This window comes from Passer domesticus, chromosome 1 (genome assembly GCF_036417665.1).
Source record: "Passer domesticus isolate bPasDom1 chromosome 1, bPasDom1.hap1, whole genome shotgun sequence".
NCBI classification, from domain to species: domain Eukaryota; kingdom Metazoa; phylum Chordata; class Aves; order Passeriformes; family Passeridae; genus Passer; species Passer domesticus.
In genome coordinates, this window is record NC_087474.1 from 120,186,966 (window position 1) to 120,213,732 (window position 26,767).

Here is a 26,767-nt window from a genome sequence, read left to right on the forward strand (position 1 = left end):
TGTGCAGTTAGGGCAAACAATTTAAGATGACCTATTGAATCACTGGGTTCTACATGGTTGTGGATAAGAAAAACAGGGCCATCACCAAAGATGCTGCACTCCATCATGTGGCAGTGATCAGCCAGCCATTACAGAAAGCTGCTTGTGCACTGCTTTTTCCTTGTTTTCCTGTGCCGCAGCTTTTTGTTATGTTTCAGCTTGGCTTTAATTTCCAGCTTCAGATAACAACATGTAAACAATCATCTCTGTAGATGATCAGCTCTATCCTTCATCTTTACAGTTTGGACAGATCTGGGCAGAGTCCTAATCTTAGACTCTGGCAGAGCTGTGAACTTCAGATTAAAGGGGAAAGCTAAAGGTGTCTATGTTCCAGTACTTCAGAGTTACAGATGAATCTTTATATATATATATATATATATATATATATATATATATAAATACTGTACATATAGGATTAATAAATGTACATTAAACTGTAATTACACCTAATGAAATGGAATTTGTTTCAGGAAATAGATAAATTATAAGAGATAAGGGTTTTTCCCCCTGAGTACTAAAGAAATACGATGTGTAAAAGCGTACTTCATATCTACACAAGCATCTTAGCATGAGGAAGAACAGAAAACTGGTCTGGAAGGGATCCAAAAAGGTCGGTCAGACTATGCCCTGCTCCAAGGCAGAATAAGCTCTATATAAATCATCTCTGACAGATGGCCGTGTTATGTTCTGCTCAAAAGAAACCCCAGTGAGGCAGACACTATAGCTCCCTGGGCAGTCTTCATTACTCAATGATCTTTCCATTAGAGAGTTTATCTCTGGCTTCAGTGCAAGTCCCTGATTCTTTTCCTGTTGTTGTTCGATCGAGATTAGAAAAAGAGTTTTATTCCCTTTCTCTTGCAGCAAGCATGTGCTCCAGAAGAGCAGAACACTCTTAGGAGAGTGCTCTACGTATGGAGACTGTGACATGGGCCACACTATTTTCCCAAATCTGGCAATGTTGGGAGGCCTGTCCAGTTAAACTCATGTAATGAGTTATCTATCTTCATAAGTTCCTGAACAGAAAGCTAAAGTGTTCATTTGAACCTTGCTGGTATGTCCACGACCTTTCCCTGTGGTTACTTTTAGTTACGATCCCCCAACACAAGCACACAAATACTCTGTTCTCCCTCTGCCCTGGCCACAGAGTGGGCATTCAGTAGCCACATGCGATGGATCACATTAGTAGGGCAGGGTCATTGGGCCTGCTGGTCTGTGTGTTAACTCATAACACAAGCAAAGCAAGCTCACACCCTCCCAGAGCTGCCTATTTTAGTACTAAAGGACTGCTTGTATGGGGAGCTTAGTGTGAGGCAAATCAGGAGACAGGCATGGCAGAGATGAGCTGCTCCATAAGAAGTATCTGTGCAGGAAGCACGCGCAGAACATCAGGAATGAAGGAACAGCAGGCTGACTGATTAAAATACATCTCCCTGTTTTCCTGACCCAGTTATGGAGCTCTGTGGCTAACAGCATGGAAATTAGACCACCATGTGCCTTGGGTGACCTGGCAGGAGCTTTTTTAAAGACACAGCACCAGCACCAGGCTGTACAAGGAGACAGCCTGGTGCCCTGTTAGCTGCAGAGCCTTGTGCAGAGGTAAGGCAAATCACCCTGACTCCCAAGAAAAAGCTCTAGATCTTGGATATGAGATTCCTTTAATTAGTGAGTCCATGAACAAGTGGGTTCATAAAGGAACAAGGCCTCCAGGAGAAGAATAAATGAGGGTCTCTGTGCATGAAATGTAATGCCCTCTAATTTCATATGCTACATCACTTCTCAAAAATCTGATTTCATATGTTAGCCCCAAAAGTACTTTTGTGTGATGCAGCAGACTTGACATTAAGTATGGGGCAAATTATTTCAGTATGAATGTACAGTATAGAGAAAGTGAATGCTAGACCTAGCACACTGATGTTCCTGTGTAGATGTGCCCACATAGGTAAAAGCTGAATTTAGTTCAAACATGTTTCTCTTTTACCTGATATTTTATCTTCTTTTCTGCTTTTTTCCCTGTGTTTCTAACCAATCTCGGTTTCCTCAGTGAAAAGTAATGGTTCAATCTTTCACATGTTATTGAAATTTGAGACTTCACCCTTCCTTAATCTTAAAGGTAAACTAAAAAATTAGAAAAGCACACAAATTTAGGTTTAACGCCTTCTCTAATCTAATCTTTAATCTTCATCCTTTTTTGTTTATATGAGTCATAAAACTATGTGCTGATACAAGATAATTTTAAGAACAAGAAATACTGCTGAGTGGTTGAGTCAGCATGTTTTGTCCTAACAATTAATTTTCTAGCTTTTATGCTTGCATCCACATTAAAACAGCGAACACATTATTCTGCCAAACAACCCACATCCCCACCAACTGAATAAAAAAAATCAAGTAATGAGCTAGGTAGAACTGTGAGACATGCATAGGCATACACATTTCTTTCAGAACCTTTACAGTATCTCTTTTACTTCTATGCATATCAATATTTTGAATACATGACATGGTAATGAAAACAAGACTCATGCTTTGCAGTAGGATTCTAAAGCTTCTTAAAAATTGAAGAAATTTCAGATAACGCTTAAGTGTATAGTGTTTAGCCTATGGATTCTGTTCTTTTGTTCTTCAACAAGTCTAAATACACCTCTGTATTGATAGACATGTAACAGACACCAGAAAACACAGAAGCAGTCCATCTCAGTGTTAAATATAACCATTCAAACGCTTGCAAATTATACTATTCCATCAGTCAAAGAGTAGATTTTTTCCCCCTCAGAACATGTATATTTTATGAATGTAGAAGATTGACATCTCTATATGTAAGAAAAACATTCCTTATGAAGGTTTGGCTTTAAATACATCTTTCTTCTCTTTGACATCTGGGCAGAAGGCTGAGGGAGAAGAGTGAGGTTTTCTTTTCATTTTCTGTAAAGTACGTTGTTTTCCTTTGGCAACTTGCTAATTTCAGTCTTATGGTAAATTTCTTAAATGTCACTTGTATTTATGAATAATTAAAAAATATATATGTATGTGTGACTTTTCAGCATTTAGTTTTAGGGAGGAGTGTATATGTTAGAATACATAAATACAGAGAGACTACATTATGAGAAAATTTTGTTGCTACAATATGGTATTTTAAAAAGACTTACACAGGCACCTAGGGATAATCAAAATGGGAGAGTTTTCATACCACAGAAAATAATTTAAGGACAGAACTCTCCCAGTGTTTCCAGCAGCAGAGATGTGCTCCTTCTCAGCTTTAAATCCAATAGCAACAAACTTGGTTAAGCCATAGAAATCCACAGAGGTTTGGTATTCTTCATGTTGCTAGGAATCCCAGAACGTACACATTCTTAAAACAATATATTTTCAAGACATATCCCATTGGCTTCCTGTGAAAAACATGTTAAGAAGCCTAAAATAGAGAGAAAAGCCTAAACTGTGGCTTCCAGCCACTGAGGCAAAGAGCCTTGCATGAGGCAGAATGTAATTAGGAATTTGCAATACAATGATGCTTAATGCCTTCCCAATCTGCAGGCTAATCAGGATGGTGCAGATCATTTATTCTGCAGCCTGATGTAGCCTATAATAATAGGCTAAATACCTTTGGGCAACCTTGTCCAGTTTGCAATGGCTCCTTTTCTTACTGGTCTTTCGGGACATGGTTGTTGAGTGAGGGAATAGTCCTGAATTCTGAAATTGTGACTGTGACCTTGGCTCTTTGTTTGAGGGTAAATACTCCTTTTAGTCAAGACTACAATGATGTATTGCATTCTGGCTTTTAATATTTATAAAACCCTTAGAAAAAAGGTGCTGCATATTGAAAATTTCATTCAGTTATAAGACTTTTCCCTGAAGCTTTTTTTTTTTCACATAACCTGATCAAGAGGATTTTAGTTGAATTAGCATTTTGTCTGTATATTATTATTAATATATACCAAGAAAAATATCCTAGCTTGTTTTGCCTATTTTCATGAGGGCTTAAACTGTTCTAAGCTGCATTAAAGAAGCAGCTTAGAAAGAAAATGAAATTATTCATTTTCCTCATAGTTGTGGTGAGGTCCTGAAGCATGTTAGCTTAATACACGTTAAAATTCCTTGCTTAAAAATTAAATCAGAATATAGGGAGTTTGTAGCAAAGAAAAAAAAAAAGAGATTGGATAGAAAATGCGTTAGATATGACTCATGATCATGAGTGTTCTGTTCAGAAATCTGAACTTGGGTTTCACTAAATGTCAGAGGATGTTCCTTGCACGTCGGATTCAACTTTCGATGTTTTCCTCTTGCTGTTTTCACTGTATTCCTTTGGGTTACCTTTGCCCTACAAAAGGCTCTTGGTTACTACATGCTGTAGTATACGTGAACAGCAAATTAAAAGCAGAGGAGCACATCTACAGCACAACAGTCTATTTTAGTACCCCGTAAACTGGGGTAAAGGTTACAGCTGGTTAGCAAATATTTTGGCAGCGCATATAAAGGAGCAAAAGGAAATCCAGAGTGCTGAGCTTTGCATTATCAAAGGCTTTTCAATCTGTATTCATTTTTAAACACCATAAATTGCTCGGCGTGAACATACAGGCATAAAATAACATTCATCATGTTTTTTAATATGAAGGCTTAAAACAAGGAGCTGCTGACACAGATCTTTTGAATGCAACTCCACTGTTACATATCTTAAATGGAGAAAATTTACTTTTGAGCTATTTCATATCAAGGCAGCTGAATGCCTTGGCTGGAAATATAAAATAGGATGAACCAATTTATCCCTGTTACTCCTCCTATGTGTGGTTCAGCAGAAAAAGGATAATATTATTTTAGGACTTGACTTACTGACTGGTTGTCTTAAATTACTCCAGTTGAATAATACTGACAGACTTTAATTCTAAGGAACATTAATAAGAAAAAAAAAACCAACAAAAACCAAAAAAACAACCTGAGAGATGGGTAGACATGGTTTCGAGTACAGAAAATGGCAGTTTTAGCAGAAGGACCACATGAACTGCCCTCTCCAGATGAGCACCACCAGCATCCAAGTTGAAAACTGTCCCCTAATCTGCCAGCCTAAGTACAACCTTGTGTACGACTCATTCTGAAGTGCAAAGCTTTGCCAGTATGGATGAGTATTCAGATGGGCCTTGAGCTGGCCTTGCACTCTGGGCTGACACTCCTGCCCAGGCAGGACTATAGGCCTGAGTGTGTCCATGTGAGTGTGAGAATAGGAAGGTTTTCTTGACTGCCTTGCAAAGCCAGGCTTGAGACACCTCTAAGCCTGTCAGCCCATCTCATGGGCTAGTGTATGGGACAGAGTATTTCACTGCCAGTGACTTTCATAAGAATTTACAATAGCTCATGGAACATGTATTCCTTATTAGTTTGATATTCACTGGACACTGTTTTAGTCAAGTTTTCCTTAAAGAGCACTATGTAGAGATGACTCACAGAGGGCTGGGCAGATAGTAGAACTTTTTTTATGTCTGAAGAACAGGGACTTTCAGGGTAAAATTAGTGCTGTTTCCTGTTTCTCAGAATTCCAGTGGACTTTGAGCAGTGCAGTATGTAACTTGGCATGCTCTGCTTCCAGATGCTCTAATGCATATTTGCTCTGTTTCTTCCAGCAATTCCCTGTATCTCATTCACCTGATCCTGGGAAGAGAGGCAGGAGAGGTTACAGCTGAAAAGTACATGATGTTGTTTTGAACACATTTTTGAAAGATGGAGCAATATTCTGAACTTCCTCACCGGCTTAGTCTCTCTCCAACTGAATCAATGCCAGGGACTGACTACAGCAGTCCTTGATGCAAGAGAACAAACATTTGAGGTTTGGCTCAAAATAAAAATAAAAGTATTTTACACAAGAAGTTATAAGCTATTTAAAACTTAAGTCCTTTCATCTTCCAAACAGATTTTCTCATAATTACAATCATATAATTTTCAGCCACTCCATAAAACATAAAGCAACTGCAGACTCTGAATAAATAGGATCTATAGGCCAAATTACACAAAAGATGTATGCTACAACAAGAATTCAGCAGGTATTTCCATCCATGTGTCTTTGAAAGTTACTTCCTTAAAGAGGCTCAGCATAGAGTTCATGCCGAGTTTTATCTTCTTTTTTACCTTGTTTCCTGATGTGAGGAAGCATGAGCAGTTCTCAACAGCAACTCAGGATGGTTTCAAAGCAAGGCATGGCAACAAATGTTTTCCCCTGAAGATCTATCTGCTTGTGGCAGCAGGTCATACAATTGCTTTTTCTATCCTTTGTATAGTTTTAAATTAATTTAGCAGGAAATTTATGGATTTTGACAGGTGAAGCTCTGTTCCAGAACTTTCTTCTGAATGAGGAGCAAAGACAATAACTAAAGAAATCCAAACATTTGTATAAAAACATTTTTCCCATCAAAAGTGGTAGAAAAGGCCAGCCTTTCCCTTGTATCTGTAGCAAAAATAAATATAGTTATCAGAAAAAATGGTGCATAAGTAGTTTAACAGAAAATCATCTAAAACATCAGCTAGTTAATAGGGTGGACCTAGCAAGAGATTTCAACTTTTGAGGACTACAAAAAAGTCTTGCTTTTTATCTCACAGTGGTAAAACCAGTACCAAGTAGGCACAAAGGATCAAATTTAAAAATATGTAGTTTTGAGGGTTCAAAACCTTTCAGAGGTGTAAGTTTTAAACTTCTGATACAGGGGCTAACTTGGAGTTACAGTGGTACAGAGGGATTGCCACACAGAAGTGCTGAGTTCACACAAATCTTTTATGAGATGAATCAAATGTCACAAAAGATGCCTTGCTGTGCTGAGCACTAGAGGTACAGAAAAAATGTACAACCTAAGGTCCCTCCTGTCCCTCTGGAGCCCTACAGACCTGCCCTGCAGAGAAGTCAATGGTGCAACCCATAATTCTGAGAGTGTAGAGCCTTACAGTGCAGGAAGAGCATTCTGGAAGGATTCCTATGAAAACAGAAAAGTTTTGGAAAGTTTTTCTCATGAAAGCTGACCATGCTTATTCTGTTATATCAGAACTCAGCCAGAAAATTTTCCTCTTTTAAAGTAAATAAATTATGTCAAAATCAGCTGCTTCTCTAGTTGATGTGATTGCTAGAATAAGAAAGGCTACTTTCTTGTGTATCAGCTTTACTAGAACTCTACATGTGCTTAACAATCAACAGTGACCAAAAGTAACAAAAGATACCACTCTGGATGCCATTGTCCATAAATTGGAAAATTGAGATTACAGGAAAATGCAGGCCAGCTGGCAAAGTGGCGGGGTCTCCCTCTTTTGCTGCCTTAAAAATGAGATGAGGTGTTTCCTGGAAGATATTATTCAGCCAGGGAGAAGTCTTTGGGTACAGCAGAGGACAATATCCTGTGGCTGATGCTGTACAGAAGCTGGAATTAGTTTATTTAGTAGTCCTTAAACTCAATGTGAAGCTGAAAAAACGTAAGGGAAAGCAAAGACAGCAATGGGAGACAGTAGGGAGGAAAGAGATAGAACATTTCCAGTCTTATAAATCAGAAATTAATCCTTTGTCAGCAACAGTTTTACATCAGTGTAACAGCAGAGCAAGACCTACAGACAGCTGTGTTAAAAAAGCCTTGCAAGGGAAATTATAGCATTTCTCACACCTGAGGCTCTGCAGAGGCTTTCAGGAAGGAAAAAAAAAAGTTATAATATGCAGCTGTAAAGGATTTTTTTTCTTTCATAGTATGTGAAGCAACTTAGTATATTTTTGGATGTGTATAGATAACTGCGATGCATTTCTATGTTCTTCCCAGTATCACATGCTCTGTGAGTAATTTTTTTTCTTCCCTGCTGCTTATAAAACATTGATAATAAAATATGAGAATAGTGCTGTAAATACTGCAAAAAGGATTCTAGTGCATGTTGCAGAGAACCAATAAACAGCCAACAATGTATGGGTAATGTGAAATGACTGGCTGCTCTTCAACAGTGCTCTAGGAAAATTGTGATTTTCAGTTACGATCTGTTCAGTCAAATTAAAGTCTGATGACGGCCTCAAGATGTTCATTTATCACCCAAAATAAATCAAACTGAGAGAACAGGCAACAATATGTGATTGTATTCAAAGGCAACGCATCAGTACCTATGGGTAGAATTCTAGCAGCAGTCAGATAAAAGTGGCTGGAAATAAGAGTACAACAATAGATCACATCAGGACAGGATATTATAGAATCTCAGCTTGGTTCATAAATATAAAATAATGAGCTACTGCTTTCATAGTCTTACCTGTCAAACTATTAAAAAACTTGAAAAAATTTTCAACTGCTACAGCTGAAGATTTGGTAAAAAAAATTTAATACATTATACTAAATGGGTACACTGGCTTTTTTATTTTATGTATGCAGACCTGAAAACAAGAAAAATAAAGATAACAGAGTGTGTAATGCTCATTTTCAGATTTTCTACCTGTAGCAGATGTGTGCATGGCTCAGTCTTGTGTGCATGCATTGCCTTTGGGTTCTCAGCCCACAGGAGTGTGTTAAGCACTGGCCTTGCCCAGGGAACACTGAGCAGGCAAAAATGTCATCATCACATCCTACATAGCACAGCTGAGAGTGAATACAGCAAAGATGTCCAGGATGGTGTAGAATTTCACCAGACAGAAAAATAGCAGCTGGTGGTGGCCTGCATATTTTCATTACATCCACAGCCACAACAGCTTTACTAACACCAGCCTGCGGTGCCATGGCTCTAAAGGAGTCTGGCAGAAATGGCTTTCAAGAAAAAATGCCCATACACTTCTAGACTTGGACAGTGGAAAGAGAAGCAGGTGCTTCTCTTCAGCACTGAGCAGTTTCTGAGATGGAACCAAAAATTAGCACCAGGAGGGGCTCATGATGCGTATCCAGAGCTATTAAGACTTGGCAAAACTGAGTTTGATGGTGTACCTGGCATGCTTTCAGTGCATCAAAAAATCAGACATTCATTTGGTGTTGGCACAACTTTTGAAGAGCATAGTGAAGGAGATCCAGAAGCCAAACGGCCTCCAGAAACCATCTGGGAAGATGGGTTTTACTGTTCTTTAATCTGGAGGATACCTGGAGCTTCTTACCACCTCTGTTGTCCTTTGACAATGTCACAAGCTGTAGCTTGCTGTAATAGAGTGATCACGGCGCAGATGCTGTAAGGCAGCAGCAGGCTGTGATCTTACAGGTCCTGTAGGTCTGTGCAGGAGCAAGAGACATCTTCCAAAGGAGACAGAAGAGCTTGCATGATTGCAGTCATGGCCTTGAGGACTTCATCCTTGGCAGAGCACAACATGCCTGCAGCAAACTAAGGGAACTGCAGACATAGACAAGGCGCTGCAGCCTGGGCCTCCTTCCTGTGCTCCTGGGAAGGATGCTGACAGGGGTTAATTCTGCCTGCAGATCCATGAAAGAAACAGCTGAACAGGTAAATATCTGCCTTTGTCAGGTTTCCATGTAGCTCAGATATGTGCACATATAAAAGGCCAGTGCTTATAGTGCATTTCCAAACTTTATTACAGAATTTATAAGGTTCAAATACTTGCTTTCAGGTGTTCCATTCAGTAAAAAATAATAATTAAAAAAGTAAAATAGTGAGTTCTTTTAGGCACTTATAAGAATGTGCCTTTTTCCTCTTAAAAACCAAAAATGAAAAAATTTACTTTAATGACCCTTTGGCAAGATGAAAATTTACAGAAGGTGGAATTTGGAACCCTAAGGCAGCCAAGAGATGCTCCTTTCCAAGCTGAGCCTGCTGCCAATGCGAAGAGCAAGGTGAGCCAGATTTCATTTACTACCTGGAATAGTACAGCAGGGAAACCACAGGGAGAGGTGTTCACTCACTGCTAACACAGCTGCTTCCCAGGCCCTCTTGTGCTTCTCAGGTGCTGCCAGGGCCACCCTGGTGATTCTTGTGAGCCCTGCTCCTTGGGCAGACACCTGCACCACTTCAGTCTCCTGGTTTTGAGCTCCAGTTTATGTAGTGAGGGGGTGACAGGGCCAAATTACACGATTTAGTCCTAATTTCTAAGCTTACTTAACTATGGCATTAATGAAAGTGTTGATGTGGATTAAGTGCTTGAGTTTAAGCAATTCATTTGAGAAACCCTAAATAAATGAGTCAAGGAAAAGGAAAGAGTGCTTTAAAATTTATGAAACATTATCCACTACAGAACTATCAATTTAAAAACCGTAAAATCACTCACACTTTAATAAAAATTTCTATTAGAAAAATATTTTGCTGCTATATTTTGTGAGAAAACTGAAATTCTGCAGTAAGATTTTCTGATCTTCTTTTTTTATCATTTTTTGTACTTCTGGCAAATTAAAGAAGTCATTATGGTTTAATAAAAAAAGATATAGTTTTGGACTGGGCAACAATTAAAATGAATGAGGTTAATGAATTGTATCTGAAACACTGCTTTTATATTCAGAAATGCTATTTGGTTCAGGTGCCATTTTATGCCTACACTATATGTACTACACTTTCAGACAAATAGAAAAATAGAAAACTCTACTTGCGATAGACAAAATCATATTAATTATGTGCAAAATGTGAATGTTAGAGGATAGGACTTGTTGGCTTTTAATTTATTGCTGACTAACTGCCCCAGCTCTATGTGCCTGTTTTGATTAATGCAGAACAATCTTGTCCACATGTGCCTGAAATTCTGAATATTGCAAATTGTGCATAAAAGAATATGCCTAAATATTTAAACTATTGAATCTGAGTTGCACTTATTTGTGAATATTTTGTTTAACAAGGTAGTTTGGAGAAAAAAATCCATTATAAAAAAAGTTTCAAGATTTTATGTAATACATTTTTAAAAAGGGTGGGGTTTTGAGAATGAATCTCTCCAACAATATTAATAAAAATAACTTCAGGTGTTTGGCATTCCTGGGTCACACAGATGAAATTACAGGGATAGAGCTCTGCTGTTAAACCAAACACCACCTGAACCCAGATCCACCGAAGTATTTAGAAACAGTTGTCTTGTATTCTGTTCAGGCACTGGTCCTTCCAAAGGCTGACAGCACCAAGCTGGTGAATTACAGAGCAGATGTGTGAGAGCTGAAGCCAGTGCTGAGCAAAATGACTTCGTTCTGGCAGCTTGCCTGACTTTAACCTTGCTGTGCATGACCCAGCTCCAACACCAAAGCTCTTTCAGGCACACAGAACTACTGTTTCCCAAAGATGACTTACAAGAAAACTCTGGGTAGAATGCAAAACTGCTCTTTTCAACAATTATTTCTCAAACTGCAGGCCAGTACCTTTTTGGCAGTCCTGAAAGGGCCTGAAGTGGGTTAGTCAAATATGTGGCAGCAATTCTCTCTCAGGGTAGCAGAAACTGCTGCATTAACAAGTGAGGACAGCCTAAGACCGTGGTGGCAGGATTGATAACCACCTTAAATTGCTGACAGCAGTTTATTTTCTCCAAGGCAAAGGAGTGAATATGCACACTTGTAGGCAACTATAAACTCTTCTCTCTTGACTGATATGGTTCTAAGTTGCTGGAAAGTCTAATTGAAGTTAAATGAAATGAACCAAATGGAAGTGACATTTTCAGATTTGCATAAAACAGTCCTAGATGTTTCAAGATTCTCTTGTTGAGTTCAAACAATCTATTCTCTGCATTTGTTCTGACAGTGACATGTGAAATTAATCCAGCACTTCTCACAGCCCCTTTTAATCTTTGCAAAAGACAGACACATGTCCTGTATCATATCCTCTAGAACATTTTAAATTACTAACTATCAACTAATTGTTTACAGTTTTATTGGAGTAACTGTTTCACCTCCTTCCTCTGTTTCATTATAAATCTTGGTGTGTCCTACAATGCCTTTTATAGCTTTGATGTACAAACAGTTTTGGTGATCTTCTTTAATTTTGCAGTCTTCTATAACTTGCTTTTCTCAACAAAATTCTTCAAAGGCACTAGATTGCATTGTCACAGATGCATGACAGGAAACAGGAGGAGGAATGGAGGGAACAAATTAGCAGTAATCATAACCTCTGTCACATACATAATTATTTAGTGTACCTTTTGATTAGAGCTAATTCCAGTATTCTGACAAAAGTCAACTTGCATTGAAAGTGTGAAATACTTTCCATTCAAAATGTATAAAGGATCTGTTGGACTTGAATTCACTTGGGAAAATTGCAGTTAACTGCAATACAAGCAAAAGGGAAGGAAAAAAAGAATTTAAGCAGGGTGAGGAAAATGGGCTATGCACTTTCTGTCTGATCAGACTCCTCATACCTGAGATGACCCTTGTAAAACTATTTTAAAATTGTTGTACTTCAGTAGGATGAAGATAAATGAAAAACTGCCTATCACTATTTTCACTGGTAAATCAGAAAATAGATAAACTAAACCCTTGACAACAGATCTAGTGATAAGAAGGAGACAGAACACTGAGCAAATGAAAATAATGTGAAAACTTTATTAAACTGTATCAAACTTTGACTACACTATCAACTCTAATCTTTAGACCTTTGTCGAAGTTTGGTTTTTCCATATTGGCATTTGCTAGGAAAACCTACTATGAACCTAGCCAATAAAATCATACTACAAGTATACTTGTGTTCCTGAAATTGCAAGGCTTCAGGTAGGCCTCAGTTCTCATTTGTCAGAAAAAAATGGACTAAACTTCTGCAAATATTTCAACTATAAGAAAACAAAAGCCAAGGAACTAGGTGTTTTGAGTCTAGCAGCTGTATTCAGAGTCGAGTCTAGTCACTCTGAGGAGAGGTACCTGTAGCATCACCAGTGTGGTCACACTCCCATTCATCTGAAGGACATCCCCCCTATCAGCAGCACATCAGTGGCAATTCCTCTGATTCTTCATCAATTTTGATATGATTCAGCATCACAGGAAGTCTACAAACACTTGTCAGTGCAGATTGTGTCACAAGAGGCAGTAGACTGGAGCACACATCTCAACTGAGTTGGTCTTATTTAGAGTAAATTACTGTCTCTTTGATGCACTCAATGTAACTCTGTGGTGAGAATGGTTTGCTTAGTGCCTTGGCAAAATACATCCTACAGATTAAGACACTCTGGATTGAAGGATCCCTTGCCATATTTTATTTCATCATTTCATTTCATTTCATTTCATTTCATTTCATTTCATTTCATTTCATTTCATTTCATTTCATTTCATCCTCTTCTGTGTTTCTTGAGTGTACTACTACTGTTTCAAACCTGTAACGCTAGTGGTTCAGTAGCAGTGAACATGGCCTCAGATTCCCACGTGGGAATGTAAACAGTATATCCTGACACAGACTAACCACTTGCATCCACCTTATAGTTTTATGGGATGAAGAAGCTCTTACTGTTTTTCCTCAGCTCCAGGAAATGCTGCCAACTATGCCTTCATTGCAAGTGAGATGAGTTCATATTTGGAGCAAATTCTGCTGGGATGCTGGGCACTTTTATCTTGTGAAGTGCTCAGCTTGGCTACCTTTCCTTTTTCATAAGGCAAATTGAAGTGCAGTGTCAGTATGTCATGCTTAGAGGATCAGCAATGGTGTCAGGTAGGATTGAGACTGGGAAGAATGGTCTCCCAAAGAAGTTGCATGTCTGGCTATTTTCTCTCCTGCTTTTTGGATTGCTTTTTCTTTTTTTTTTGGCTCCTAAATGATCAGAGAAACAGAGATTGGCAGTGCCTGTTCTCCTCTCTTTTTATTGCTGGTGTGTTGCATATTTAAGGCAGAAGGCCCTCTCTGGTTGTGTGAATGGGACTGTGCTCTGGCCCTTGCTGCACTAAAAGACTTGGCACTGTGCATGTGGAGGCAGCTTTGCAGAAGCCTCAGAGAAAGACTTCCTGCCAGCAGCATCTGTGGAGATGGAAACAGCCACTGCATTAGATCTAAAGAAATGCAATAACTGGACTCTAATTAGCCATCTACACCCAAATGTTAAACATGGTAGGTTTTCAAATGGATGCCTAGCAGAGTCATTTGTCTGCCAGCTTATTGGACTCTGGATCTTACACTAGGTATTGGTGACGTTACATTAAATTAACTAGCCCTTGAATTAATGCCAGGGAACCTTGACAGGAGACAGAACATGATTGTCCATGCTATTAAGATAATTAGAAATGTCCTGGAATGGCTTAGGGCTTTCCCTGGCTTTTTCCCAAAAAACTGCTAAGCAGCTTGGGTTTTAACACAAGCAAGAGAGAATTCTTCATCATTTTGGTTGTAAACATCTTATTTTGCAGTATAAAACAGTGTGCTTGTTGGCCATTTCATAACAGTTGTCTTCAGGGCCAAAGAATGGTACTAAGCATTTTTAAACTACTATTTCAGATGAAATTAAGTGTGTGGGAGTCTAGAAAAAATGGCAGAGTACCTGATCAGTCCTAATGGTATTTGCACAACTGAGGTCAACTGGTTAAATTTTGAGAGAAGAAGGAAACAACAAGCATAATGAACTGAGGATCTGACCTGATGTACTGGTGTGATAAGTCAGACACAGCCAGCTTTCCTGCTCTGCAGGCTGGAGGGATTTGTGACTGAATTAAGGCTTTCATGTTTCTTCAGGTGTTGCTGTCACAACCTCACCAAGAAGACAAAAGTCTGCCACACCTTCAGGATGTACAGTTTACTCTAAGACGGCTGTACAAGTACATTTTGCCTTCTTAATTTTGGAACAATTCTGCTCTGTGATGTCCTGGGCCAGCTCTGTTGCTAGGTTAATCGGAAATTTTCCAGCTGCAAAATTATGAATATGTTCTTCTTATTCACAAGTTCCCTGATTCTTTTTGCACCTCATGCTGCTCCATTCTGAGCATCTGGCCTGGTGACAGAACTAGTCGTCAAGAAATGAGGATGCCAATATGTCTCAATTCTGAGGGATAGTGTCTATGCACTGTGAGGCATGATGGGCTACTACAACTTTCGAGGATGCCTTTGCAGAGGTATCAGGTTGTGTTGAAACTGGTGAGCCTCAGCCCATTCTACCTGCAAGGACAGAGAGAGAGTAGGTACAGAAGTGAATGAGAGAAGAGTCTGTGGGTGTACATCAAAATGCACAGTAGTATTTACAGCAATTTTAAAAAGTGGATGCTATTCAATAAAATGTTTGTTTTAACCAAAATGGACAAGAATATTAAAAATATGCAATTGGGCCCTGCATCTCAGTAATGGCTGTGAAATTGAATAACCAGCCAACTTTTCTCATCTCTATAGATCAATACATTTCCAGGGACATATTAAAAAGGTATATGTTTCCATCTTGCTTTATTCAGTTACATTTCAATCAATTACATATTCTGTTTTGTAGAAATACAATTTATAATCCTTATATTTTGTGATACTGGGAGCTTAAGTCTTCTTATTCAGAATACTTCAGAAACAAAAGTAACAAAAAGTCCAAGTATTCATAATCCTTCTGAGAAAGATGTAAAAGATGCAGCTTGCTGGAAGAAGTTTGTGCAGCTTGTTGCATTTGGATCCAAAGAAAAATGGGTTTCAGTTAAGTGCTAAGATAAAACTAAAATGACAAATGCTAAAATGTTTTTGTCTGAGTGTAGTGCTGCATTGGACATGAATTGGACTGCATGAAGAGAAATTTTTTGTATTTTAGCCTTTGAAAACTGTCATTTAACAGTAAATGCACAAAGATGTACTAACAATTTATAAATGCACGGTCTTTCTCAGTGTTTTTGCCATTAGGTTTGTATGTAAAAGTATGCATTTTCCCTGCTTTTGCTGACATTTCTGGCAATGTGCATCATTCAGAGGTGCACTCCATGCACTCTAGAGATCAGTAGCTTTGCTTTCAGTATTCTCTCACCCAATATCTTAAATGATCGGGAAAAAGAAATCTTTTTATCTTCATCAAATATGTTGCTTTGTTTTGTTTTTTGCCAAGTTTATATTCACATTTGTAGTAAAGATTAAAAATAAAAATAATGAAAGAAAGCATTGCAGCTCCCAGTAAACAATCAGTTCATTACTGGGAGTGGTCATTATTACAGAGCTGATGATTTGCAGTGGTGTCACACACTGCAGTGGTGAAGAAAAATTTTTCTTGTCCCTTCTGTGCTCAGGCTCTCCCTAGCAGCTCTATGGCTCCATGTATCTTCTGCAGGCTACATACAATATGAATTTCCAATCCCCTGCCACCTCTCACTCTGCCATTTAATTTTTCACCAATACCTCAATTCCTCTTGTTTTTGATAGATGAGCCCTGCATTCCTGCTGAGCCGTTTGGCTTGGAGGAATATTTGAAGAGTAAAACAAATGAATGAAAAAAGTAAGTGATGGCACTGGTCCTTGGAAGCAGCTAACAAACTAAATAGGTTTTGATAAGTAAATTTTGCATGGCAAAGTTTTTTTATTTCACATAGTGGAACTATGAAATTTCTTTAATCCAAGCCTCTTTTATAGACTCTTTTCAAAATTTGACAGAATAATTTGCAAAATAATGTGTTGAGATAAATAGTGAATAATTAGAGTTACTAACAGATCCACGAAGGAAAGGTTTCTGAAAGTTCTCTAAAAATGTCAATATACATCCATTACAAAATACTACTCAGGGAAGTTTGGTCTTCTCATGGAAAACTGGTACACAATTCCGTTAAAGAAAGAGTGTTTTATACTTTCTGTAAAAAAATGGAATGAAATGTTAGCTGTGGATGGATAATAAGATTAATTTTGAGATTAGCTCAGTTTGTTAGAGCATGGTGCTAATAATGCCAAGGCTGTTGGCTCGATCCCTGCATGTGCCATTCACTTAACAGCTGGACTTAATGATCCTTCTAGGTGCCTTCAGACTCAGACTACTCTGTGCTTCTGTGATTTACGAAAAGGTGCAAAATCTGCTTTTCCAGAGGCTTGTGGGGAGAGAATATTCAACTTTCATGTGCCAAAGTGATACCTTTCTGCATATGCATTTGGAAAGCTGCTTTTACTCAAATTGTTCACATCTCTCTAAACAACGTCAGAGCATCCATATAATCATACACAGGACACAGCCCTGAAGGAGCACTTTACAATTTCTAATGCCACAGTACTCTTACAGAAGGTTAAGTGGCAAGGAAAAGTAAAAAAATTGTCATAAAAGTACATGGAAATAAATACCCAAAGCACGTCCCCAGAAAACACCAGGCTCACAGATGTTCCAAGAAGTGAAAGAGTAGCTAAGTTTATCAGATAAACTTTTTTTAGTGAATAATTAACAGGTCAGCTTCAAAGTGTAACTCAATATAGACTGTTTGTTTGTTTTTCTTTTTGTGACAGTTTTGCTTTTAATGTACAATAAAGGGTTATATCAGGTAATCCTGGCACAATACGGTGGGAGATTAATTCATTTAATCAGTCATACTGATATAATTTTTAATTTCAAGTTACTTTCTGATAAGTATCCATGTTTCATAGGATCACAAATAATTCAGTACTGTGTCTATTTAATTGTTATGCATACACAAATGTTATATTAACACTGTTGTTAAGGTCATTGTATTAGTCATTCAAAGAGTTGGAAATGCACATTTTGTAAACACATTTTTACAAAATTGGGGATGAAGTACTATTTATTTCATAGGGGCCCTGCCTCTTTCTGCATAAAGCATGGATATGAACTAAGTTTGTTATATTCAAGAGACTATAGCATGTATTTAATAGCCCTACTTGCATATTCATGACAGAATTTGAAAAGTGATGCAGCCAAGGCTTTCAGGGAGAAAATAATGGGTCAGTGGTTAAGGCAATTGAATGCTGTCTTGAAAGTTAAATTGTAACCTTGCCCTTGAGTTTGTAATTGATGCTTTGTGAGTTACTTAATCATAGGTGGCCACTAACCAAGTTTTTCAATGTCTGATTGAGAATCTGATTTATCAACACACTGAGTACTTAAATCTGGATCTGAAGTAAATGACAGCTATAAGTGGTAAATGAAGTATGGCATGAAGCAGTATAAAAAAATAAAGTCCTAAACATGTCTCATATGAGACATGTAAGATTTTTGATAAATTTTATCTTAGCTCCTGTGGATCTCAGAACTCCCTCTTGTTAGCAGAAGATAATAGCATGCCTTGGTTTTGTAGCAGTACTTTAAAATAGCTGTGCCAGTATTTTAGAAACAGTCTGCCAGAATGACCATGCACGAAAAAACACTGGGAAAGCCTGCAGTTCTATATTCAGAGGATTCTGCATTCTTACTAGAAGAAAATACAATAGATAGGACATAATGACAGATTGAGTGAGAGAAATAGTGGAAAATTTCTCATTAAATAAGCCCTTTTTATTCCAATGCATTAAAAAAGGCTCCAAACCAAAAGTGGTAAATGACCATGTATACGAAACGATAAAGCCAAATTATACACATGCAGCAGTGAAACAATTGAAAATTTTACAGACCTGGTGTTCCACAGCTCCTGAGTATTTTGGCATGGCTCTGAAATGGATGGATGTTTGTGAGGCCTGCAAGAGAGATAATTATGTCTGTTTCCTTGTAAAATACAAAGCCTATACCATGGGCATGTTAGAGCCTAAACAGCTTTTCTGATAATGTCCTTGACAAACCAATGAACATTACCAAAACATTAAAACAGGACTTTAAAGCTGAAAGACAAAAACAGATACAATAAATGATAATGTTACTAGCTCTGTCTAGGACACAGTGCTATCACTACAAATGCTCATCCTCACAGCCCAAGAAGACCATTTCTTATGGCTCTTTGGGAAGATGCTTCCTCTCTTTCAGGAATGGATCTGACAATTCAGAGTGCTCAGTGTGAGGGCATTTATGGTGACAGAAACAAATGAGATGTTGCAGAAATTTATTACCTTCAAATAGAACAAGACTTAAAATGGAAATTGATTACTAAGGCAGGCAACGAGGTTACTGATACACTGAATTAATGGCTAATAGTATTAACAAGCTAATACATTTAGATATCCATAAACAAGAAGCTGCAACAGTGAGTACTACTACTCTTACAGTGCTTTTTTATATAACAGGATAAATGTATGGGGTAACTGGTGTTAGTGCTTGGTATGAACTCATCTGCAAAGAATTTTCTGTGTCTCTCTTGCAGATTTTTCAGAGATGAGCCTTCAATATTTGCCCAGGAGAGACCACCACATTGTCAAGACTCTGACAGCACATCTGTAAAAAGGCCTATGAAAATACACTCTGCTTACCTGCTACAAATGCTGTGTAGGTATTGTTTTAGAGGTGGTTTCCCTGCAGTGTGGTTTACACTCTTATAAATATGCCAGGAGCTATTGTGAGCTATGTCCATTTGAGATAGAATTCACTATTCAAGCAGATGTGACAGTAACATCGTATCACACACTCTTCACCTCTGTGTTCTTACCCACAGCTCCTGCTAGGGAAGAAAAAAAAGGACAAAAAGTTTTGTCGTGGAGCAGGAGCAAACCAAACAGCCAAAGCTGTTTTTCTGTTGACAATTCTGAAAGGTGAGGACACACACTGCTCGACTAGTTTTGCCATACAATATTATTACAACAATGAAAAGGAGCTGTGCGTTTATTTTGGGAAAGTAAAAGTAGTTTTGCGATCTATCTTGGATTCATTCTAATTTTACCGAGACTCCATGATCACAGAGAGTGATCATGAGAGTGGAGGTAATTCCTTTGGCTTCACTAAAGAAATTCGTGTATTTGCATAGCCACGTTCGCGTTTCTGAACAAAAATCTTTACCCAAACAGACTTCACCCCGCTCTTCCCATTCCATAGGCAAGAGAACAATTAACGCAGCAGCTCCGAGTCCCCACTGCCGCGATGCGCTCGGGCAGGAGCGGGGACCCAGGGGGCAGGAGCGGGGACCCAGGGGGCCGCTGCCGGGACGCGGGCACGGCCGGGGACTGTCCCGGGCCGACCCGAGCGGTGCATGGCGGCCATGGCCGAGGGCTCCGTCCCCTGCCGTCCCCTCGCTCCCGTCCCGCCCGTGCCACCGCCCCCGGGCGGGGGGAGCGGCCTGCCGGTCCCATAAAGGGCGGCCGCAGCCCCGCCGGGCCTCGCTGCGGAGCGGGGTCGCTTTGGGCCTGTGCAAGGCTGCTCGCCCTGGGACACGCAGGTGAGCCGCGGCGACGGGACAGCGGGGTCCTTTCCCCCTTACAGCTCGTCCTTTCCCCCTTACAGCGCGTCCTTTCCCCCGCAGGCTCCTCCCGGAGAAAGGCGGATTCCCCGTCTGTCGCTGCCATGGCCTCCGTCCCGTCCGCCGGCTGCCTCCTGGCCAGGAACCAGTACTACCGGAGTGAGTGCCCGGCGGGCCCCAAACGCACCCCCTGCCCTTCTCTCCCCCCTTCCTTTCTCTCTGCCTGGGAAGCGCCTCTGGAGGAGGGAGACTGAGCCCCCCGAGCCTCTCCCGAGAAAGTGGCCGGGTTGTTGGTGCTCAGGAAAAGTGTCAGAAAGTGTTTCAGGTTATGTCTGGATGAGCTGGAGGCAAGGAGTTGTCTTTGCCTAAATAGATTTAATTTCTTGGAGAGTTTTTTGTATCACAGAACTTTAGTTTTAATGACTATCTGCTTCTGGCTATTAATCTACCTTTTAAAAAACTCTATTTAGAGTTGTTTATTAGGGTTATCATGTATCTATATATATATCTATCTATGTATATACATACACATACATGTATCTATTTAATTATAAAACATGACCTCAAAAAAGTGCTAGACTAGCAACTCATGGTTTCTACCTGTACTTCCTATTTACTTTACTTCCGATTTATTTTGCAAATTTAGACACAATACAAATCAATTCACATTTTGTTTCTAAATATGTGAAATAATCACTGCATGGAGAGTACACATGGTGTATTAGGATTCCTAGGTCCACGATAGACAGTAATGTGAGTGTAATATTTAGTTGTGTCACAAGGGAAAGCATGGAAATTGGGTTGTTGTGAACTTAAATGTTGAAGGAAGTACTTGCTTGACAGCAATGTGGCCATGATCCTAAACTTTGTCAGTGATTTCAGTGAAAGTTATGCAGACAGATCTCAGTACGCTTTTAAGGGCAGTGTGAGTAGAGTGAGAGAGAAACTGATATAAAAGTTCTTATGAAAACTGTAGTAGAACAGTTAGACTCTGTAGCTCAGTGAAATTGTTTCCTCTGAGGTAGCAGCATGTCTGAAAAACTCCTGACATATAAAGAGTGCACTCTCTCAAAGCACTTTTTGTTATGTGTGTGTTTCCATGAACAGCAAGACTGAACTCGGAATCCAGCGTTTCTTCCAGCTCCTCCTGCTGTTTGGATGCTGTGAACATCACAGACCAGGACAAAGCATTGCATGGTATTGTTCCCTTCTTTGAAACACTTTTCAGTTTTTCCTGTTATTCATCCAGTGTCCAATGTTGTGGGCTTTTCTCCTTTGGCAGGGTTACCAGAGTTAATTGATAAACACTGGTGGATAAAAAGCTTCTTCCATAGTGAACCCTCTCCACCAACTGTTGGCAGAAAAACACTCTCAGCAAGCAGGTGAGTCCTGGCTTTAAAACGGTGGGGATAACTTAATTGCTCTGCTTTCCTTTTGGTAACAGTGTTAGCAAACAAGTCATAATCAGCTACAGCCATCTGGTGAGGTGCAATGCTCTTTTGATGATTTAAGTAGAATATACATCAAGTGTAATGCTATACAACCTTTCCATGTTTTCATTTTAACAAATGAACTCATATGCTACTGCACATTGTGCAGGTGGCAGTGCCTATTACTGTTTCACACTTATGGTGATGTTTATTTAATCATCTACCTATACAACTTGCATAACCATTTATACAGTTAGGCCATTTTACTTTATGTTAAAAAGCTGCTATGAATGCATTCAGAAATACTTAGCTAGATAAATAAATATATTTGAGGTAAATACAGTGAAAATTCTATTTATAACCTTTACATATATATTTCTGCAGTACCAACAGTTGAAAAGGACAGCATGGTGGCTTTTCTGGCTGAGATGATACTTACAGACTTGTTTTTCCAAGAGGCTTGGGATCTTCCTCATGTCTGGGTTCAGCTGCAAGAAGAAAACAAAACCTTTAGGAGAGTGGAAAAGTGTATTTCAAAATATTTTTTCAGTAGCTAAAATTATATTGCTTAATGGACATATCCATGGCCATATGCATGTGTTCTTTCCAGATTTGCCATAATTTGTGATGTCTCTCTAATGAAAGTTTCCAGGAATAAACATCCTGATGACTTGAATAATTAGAGAAAGGTGACAGAAGAAATAAGACGTCATAGATTTAGGAGGAAGATGTGCATTGAATGACTTTGCAATAGGTAATTTAAGTTGCCTTTAAGATACCAGCTGTGTAGGCAGTTGCACTGATGTAAACAAGATTCAGATATATAATCCAGAGTAAGACAGTTGTGTGGTACATGTCTTTTATCCAGTATTTCTGTACCAGTTATGGGGTGTAAGTTTACAAGAATGCTTGTCAATAGCTTTGCTTTTAGAAAGCCCAATTACATGAACAAGCAATAATCAGTTTGGTTTCTTTGATAAAGCAGAGTGCATAGATCCCAACTTCAAATACCCAAGTACCAATTTCATTCCTGCCTATGTATGCTGGTATTTGAGGACAGAATAGAGGAGATGCACAAGAAACCAGTAGTCCTAATGGCAACTGACCTCTTCCAAGGAGAAGAGCAACCTTAATCAGAGCTGACACTTCTAGTTAGTATTAGATTTCTTCTGCCTGCATTGTTGTGCCTTAAAGATCTACTTGTTCCTAAGTAACTAATTCTATCAATATTCTGCTGTCAGATTAGTTATGAGGGCTAGATCTGGCAAAGGATTCCACTCAAAATAATCACATTATTGTTGTTATCCAAGCGTACCTTTGTCATGCTCTTGAAAGGCACTATAACATTGCAATGCTGAAGATTAAATGAAGCTAATTAATATAACGATTGTTTATTCTGCTGGGCGTGACTGAAATGCGTCAAGGATGTTGAAAAACAACAAGTATTTGGCTGGATGATAACATTTGTGACAAGTATCTATGCAACTTTTTGATGTACTATCATTAAACCTGCTGGATATTTGTTTATCACTGGATGAACTAACAGTAGCAAACATTAATGTAGGCAATATCTTTTTATTATAGGCTAATGGGTCATGGTTATGGATAACTCCAAGGTGTATCAAGTTGTTGCTTCAGGGAGTTTACATTCTTGGTGGAGGAAATAATGGCAGATGACAACAGAAAAGAGAGCAATTCTGAAAACATGATTTCAAGGGTCTTTAACTTGTATCTTACTTTACTGCTGTTGTATAGTTTCATCTTTGTCTGTTCTCTAAGTATACAGAATGGCCTTTTTTATACTAAGATTTTTTTTATTAATAAAGATTTAATCAATATTTTGTCTGACTTATTTTTGGCCTCCAAAAACAAACTGGTGTTCCATGTTGCCTGTGGTGGAGATGCTGTGTGGGTTTGGGTTTTCTGTTTTGAATGAGTATTTATTTTTCTTTTTTTAAAACAAAATATTTGAAAAATTTAAAACCCCCTCAAAAGTCCATGTTGTATGTGCATCACATTCTTCCCTTAGTCACTTTAAGGTCTGATGTGACTTGGGAAAGGAATGCAAGCTAAGAAAAAGCCCCTACACCTTTTTCTATAAAACCATGTTTTAAAGGAAGAGAGGAAGACAACACGAGTTACAAGAAGGTGACTGAGACTCTCTTTGAAGATCTCTCTTGAAATCACAGAAGAAAGAAATGCTGTAGCCTTATTATTACACATGCAAAATACCAGATTCAGGAAACACTGTGGAAAAGAAGTGACAAGTTTCCATATCAGTCATTGAGCTTGAGCTGCTTCTGTCCTTACAGAGCCAAGACTTGGGATGCAGAACAGGCTTAAAGAGCTGATAAGCTGTTAAAACCTACAAAAACTCCCCTGAACCAAAACAGGTATTTTTCAGGGAGTGGTGAGGGGAGGAAGGCTGCATGTTTGCTTTCATCTTCTTTGACCCTATGAACAACTTGTTTTTGTAATGGCATCAATAAGATAGAAATCCCTGCTCTAGAGAGGTGTTCTCATGCCATCTACATCTCTTCTACTGTGATCAGCTCAGCATTTGGGCAGCACCCTGCCAACTCAGAGTGATTTGTGCCAGTTCCAAGTATGCAATGGGCCAGCTCCATTAATTAAAATCTAATGTTTCTATAACAAACTCCTGAGAGGATATGGGTAAATGACATGAAAGTGCTTGCAAAGAAAGGGCTGCAGTTTTTTATGCCTCAGTAGTAGGAAAATGTTGGTTTTCTTGATTTATGTGCCAATTCAATGCACCTTTGAGAGGAGGGGAAAGCCAAAATTTAATTGATTTAAAGAGAAGCTGAGATAAAAAGGAAGGGGAAGCTATATTGTATAGTATAAACATCACTTAGAATAAGGAAAACAGGAAAATACTATGATTATGTGTGCCAGTCGGGACAAGACAGATAAAAATATTTGATCAATAATTAATTGCAATAGAAAAGAAACCCTTTTTTGCTTTTTGCTGTTATAAGGTCTATAAGTAGAGATCTATTTTAAGTTAATCTATATATTGTTATCCATCTGGAAAAAATTAAATATTAGACACAAGAATTATGCCTGCATGTAAATACCAAGTTAAATCCAACTATCATAACCAAATTGGGAGTGGAGAGCTGGCCTTGAGAAAGATTTTTTTTTTCCTTTACCTTAAGCACATGTATAGCAATGACACTTAATAATAGACTTCCATTTCTTTCCTAAAGGGAAATTTAAGTCATAGTGTCCCGGTCCTAGTAGTATCCTATTTAAAAGTTAAAATAGAAGAAAACTCTTGTACCTTTTATTTTTATTCAAGAAGGAGGAAATCTGCCTGTTCTGCACATTTAGAGAGAGAAATTCGTAATAATTAATTTTTTTCCCCAGTTGTTGTTATTTGGAAGAAATACTGTAAAGTTACATTTCTTTCCTGGAGTTTTCTTGCCTGTATGTGAGGTAAGCAATACTGTATATTGTGGATGGACAATAGTGAGGATTAACTCTAAAGACTGTAGCTATTGCAGTGAAATGGGATTTTTTTTTTTAATAAACTTGCTTTTTCTGCAGAAGCAAGAATGATAAATGGACTGAGGTAAATACAACAGGTTTTCAATATAAGAATGAAGAGAAAATCTAACAGCAAATCAAACTAATTTTGAGTCCTTAGGAGTAAGTAATATCCTTGTAATTTTTTGGTTAGGGTAACTTCTCTTTGTGGTATTACAACATCCTGATACTCGAAAATAATTGCAAATCCTTCTTCATTTTTTTCATGATCTTAAATAATAGTTCATTATTTTTTGTTGAAAGAAGGCTCTCTGTTATTGTCACTTCTCAACTCTTCTATGAAGGAAAACCTAAGCAGGGTTTACTCAGACATTTCTACCAGGATTAATATTGTTTGCAAAACATTTCTTGGGTTATTGCACATACAGCTGCTGACTGAAAATTTTGACCATGACTGTGTTCATTGCCCTGGCTGACTCTTCATTGATGAAGGGATTCTGTCAGATTTCTTTTGTCATGCACTCTGTCATATGCCATTTTAAGCTGTTCTGGCAGTAGCAGATGTGAAATATACTTTTTGTAATCACTGGAAGATAGGTTTTTGTAATAGAAAGAAGCTATCACTACTAAGGAAGAGAATCAGATCAGTGTTTTGGGAGGAAGTTGTGGAAAACATATTTTTTTCTTTTTTTTTTCCCATTTCCATCCCTCTCAGGAACTGTGGGGAAAGAAATTGCTGTTTCCCAGCCCTATGAAAAAAGAGAAGATTCAGGTCCCACTTACAGTTCTTGATGGTATGTTCGGAGACACTCTATTGACTTTTTCTCAAAAATAAAATTATAAAAGTGCTTTTAGTCAAAATGACAGAACATGATCTGGACAGAGATATAATGTTAGAGCAGCTCATAAAAGGAATAAAAAAAGGCCTGTACACTCAAAAAGTTGCTTTTCTTAGCTATGTCAACAACTGTGTCTCCTTCAAACTCAACCGTCTTTAGCATCAAAAAAATTAATTTTCATTTATACCTGTAATGCAGAAGACATAATCTCACTTTTTTAGTTGAAGTAACACCACTGAGGGCAAGATAAAACTCTTTTGTCAGTTTATAGAGGAGAACCAAGGTACAGATTGATGTCAGCCACCCTACGCAGATCATCTCCAGGACAGACTTAAGCCTGGATGTCCAGGAGAAACCCAGCAGTACTGGAAGCAGCTTTTCAGAAAGGTATTCTGATTTTGTTTCCCTTTCTGTTTATTTTGTTTTCTGTTGCTCTTTTGGCACAAAGTGAAAAATCACTTCATTCTGACTTTGAAGTAGTAGATGGAGAGTCTGTAAAACAGCCTAAAAGTAAAGGAAAGTAAAATAATTTTTTTGTGGTTGAGGACCTTCATCTTTAAAGATCTTTCCCGCTGGTACCGACTTGAATTTCTCTGTGAACAGCAGGTCAGGTGCTAGTCAGAAATGCGCAACCTAAAAAAGAAGTAAAGTTTGAAAGTGCTGATTCCACCTTCTCTTCAAGGATCTGTGTGCAGAGGTTGCATCATTTTGTTTAATATCCAGGTACATCGACTTCAAGTATTTCAGCACTGTAGAAGTGGATGAATAGGTGGAAGCAGCTATAGATGGGCTTTTTGCTTCTGTAAGTCAAAGGTAAAAGCCAAGCTCCCAGAGTGTGCTTTGGACTCTAGTTTACATTGCTAAGTGAGCCAAATGAGAAGGAAAAAGTGCAGTA

General features: G+C 38.5%; 1 protein-coding gene and 1 long non-coding RNA gene across 13 annotated transcripts in view; one reads left to right on the forward strand and one right to left on the reverse strand.

Moving 5' to 3' along the window:
- The window catches only part of PPDPFL (pancreatic progenitor cell differentiation and proliferation factor like), a 129,622-nt gene extending 106,258 nt beyond the window's left edge, over positions 1-23,364 (forward strand). Inside the window, exons 2-7 of one of the 5 annotated variants that reach the window (XM_064385967.1) lie at positions 19,071-19,192; positions 19,359-19,455; positions 20,160-20,255; positions 21,208-21,293; positions 21,379-21,478; positions 21,911-23,364. In XM_064385967.1, coding sequence (XP_064242037.1) covers positions 19,156-19,192; positions 19,359-19,455; positions 20,160-20,255; positions 21,208-21,293; positions 21,379-21,478; positions 21,911-21,923 — 429 coding nt within the window. In that variant the 5' untranslated portion in view covers positions 19,071-19,155 and the 3' untranslated portion in view covers positions 21,924-23,364. Of the gene's footprint in view, positions 1-19,070; positions 19,193-19,358; positions 19,456-19,596; positions 20,076-20,159; positions 20,256-21,203; positions 21,294-21,378; positions 21,479-21,910 lie in introns of those variants that run through there. The other 4 variants (XM_064385977.1, XM_064385944.1, XM_064385956.1 and 1 more) reach the window with 4 other exon arrangements.
- LOC135278988 (uncharacterized) lies at positions 12,445-20,417 on the reverse strand. Of its 8 annotated transcripts, none has more exons than XR_010346359.1 (5): positions 20,139-20,417; positions 19,177-19,361; positions 18,391-18,453; positions 18,065-18,191; positions 12,445-14,988 (listed from the first exon to the last, which is right to left on the reverse strand). It is a non-coding gene; the product is annotated as an uncharacterized LOC135278988 (long non-coding RNA). The 8 variants fall into 8 exon arrangements; XR_010346365.1 differs by lacking the exon at positions 18,065-18,191 and having other exon boundaries at positions 12,445-13,860; positions 14,473-14,988; positions 20,139-20,416; XR_010346358.1 differs by lacking the exon at positions 18,065-18,191 and having other exon boundaries at positions 19,177-19,364; positions 20,139-20,415.
- Positions 23,365-26,767: the final 3,403 nt, after the last annotated feature.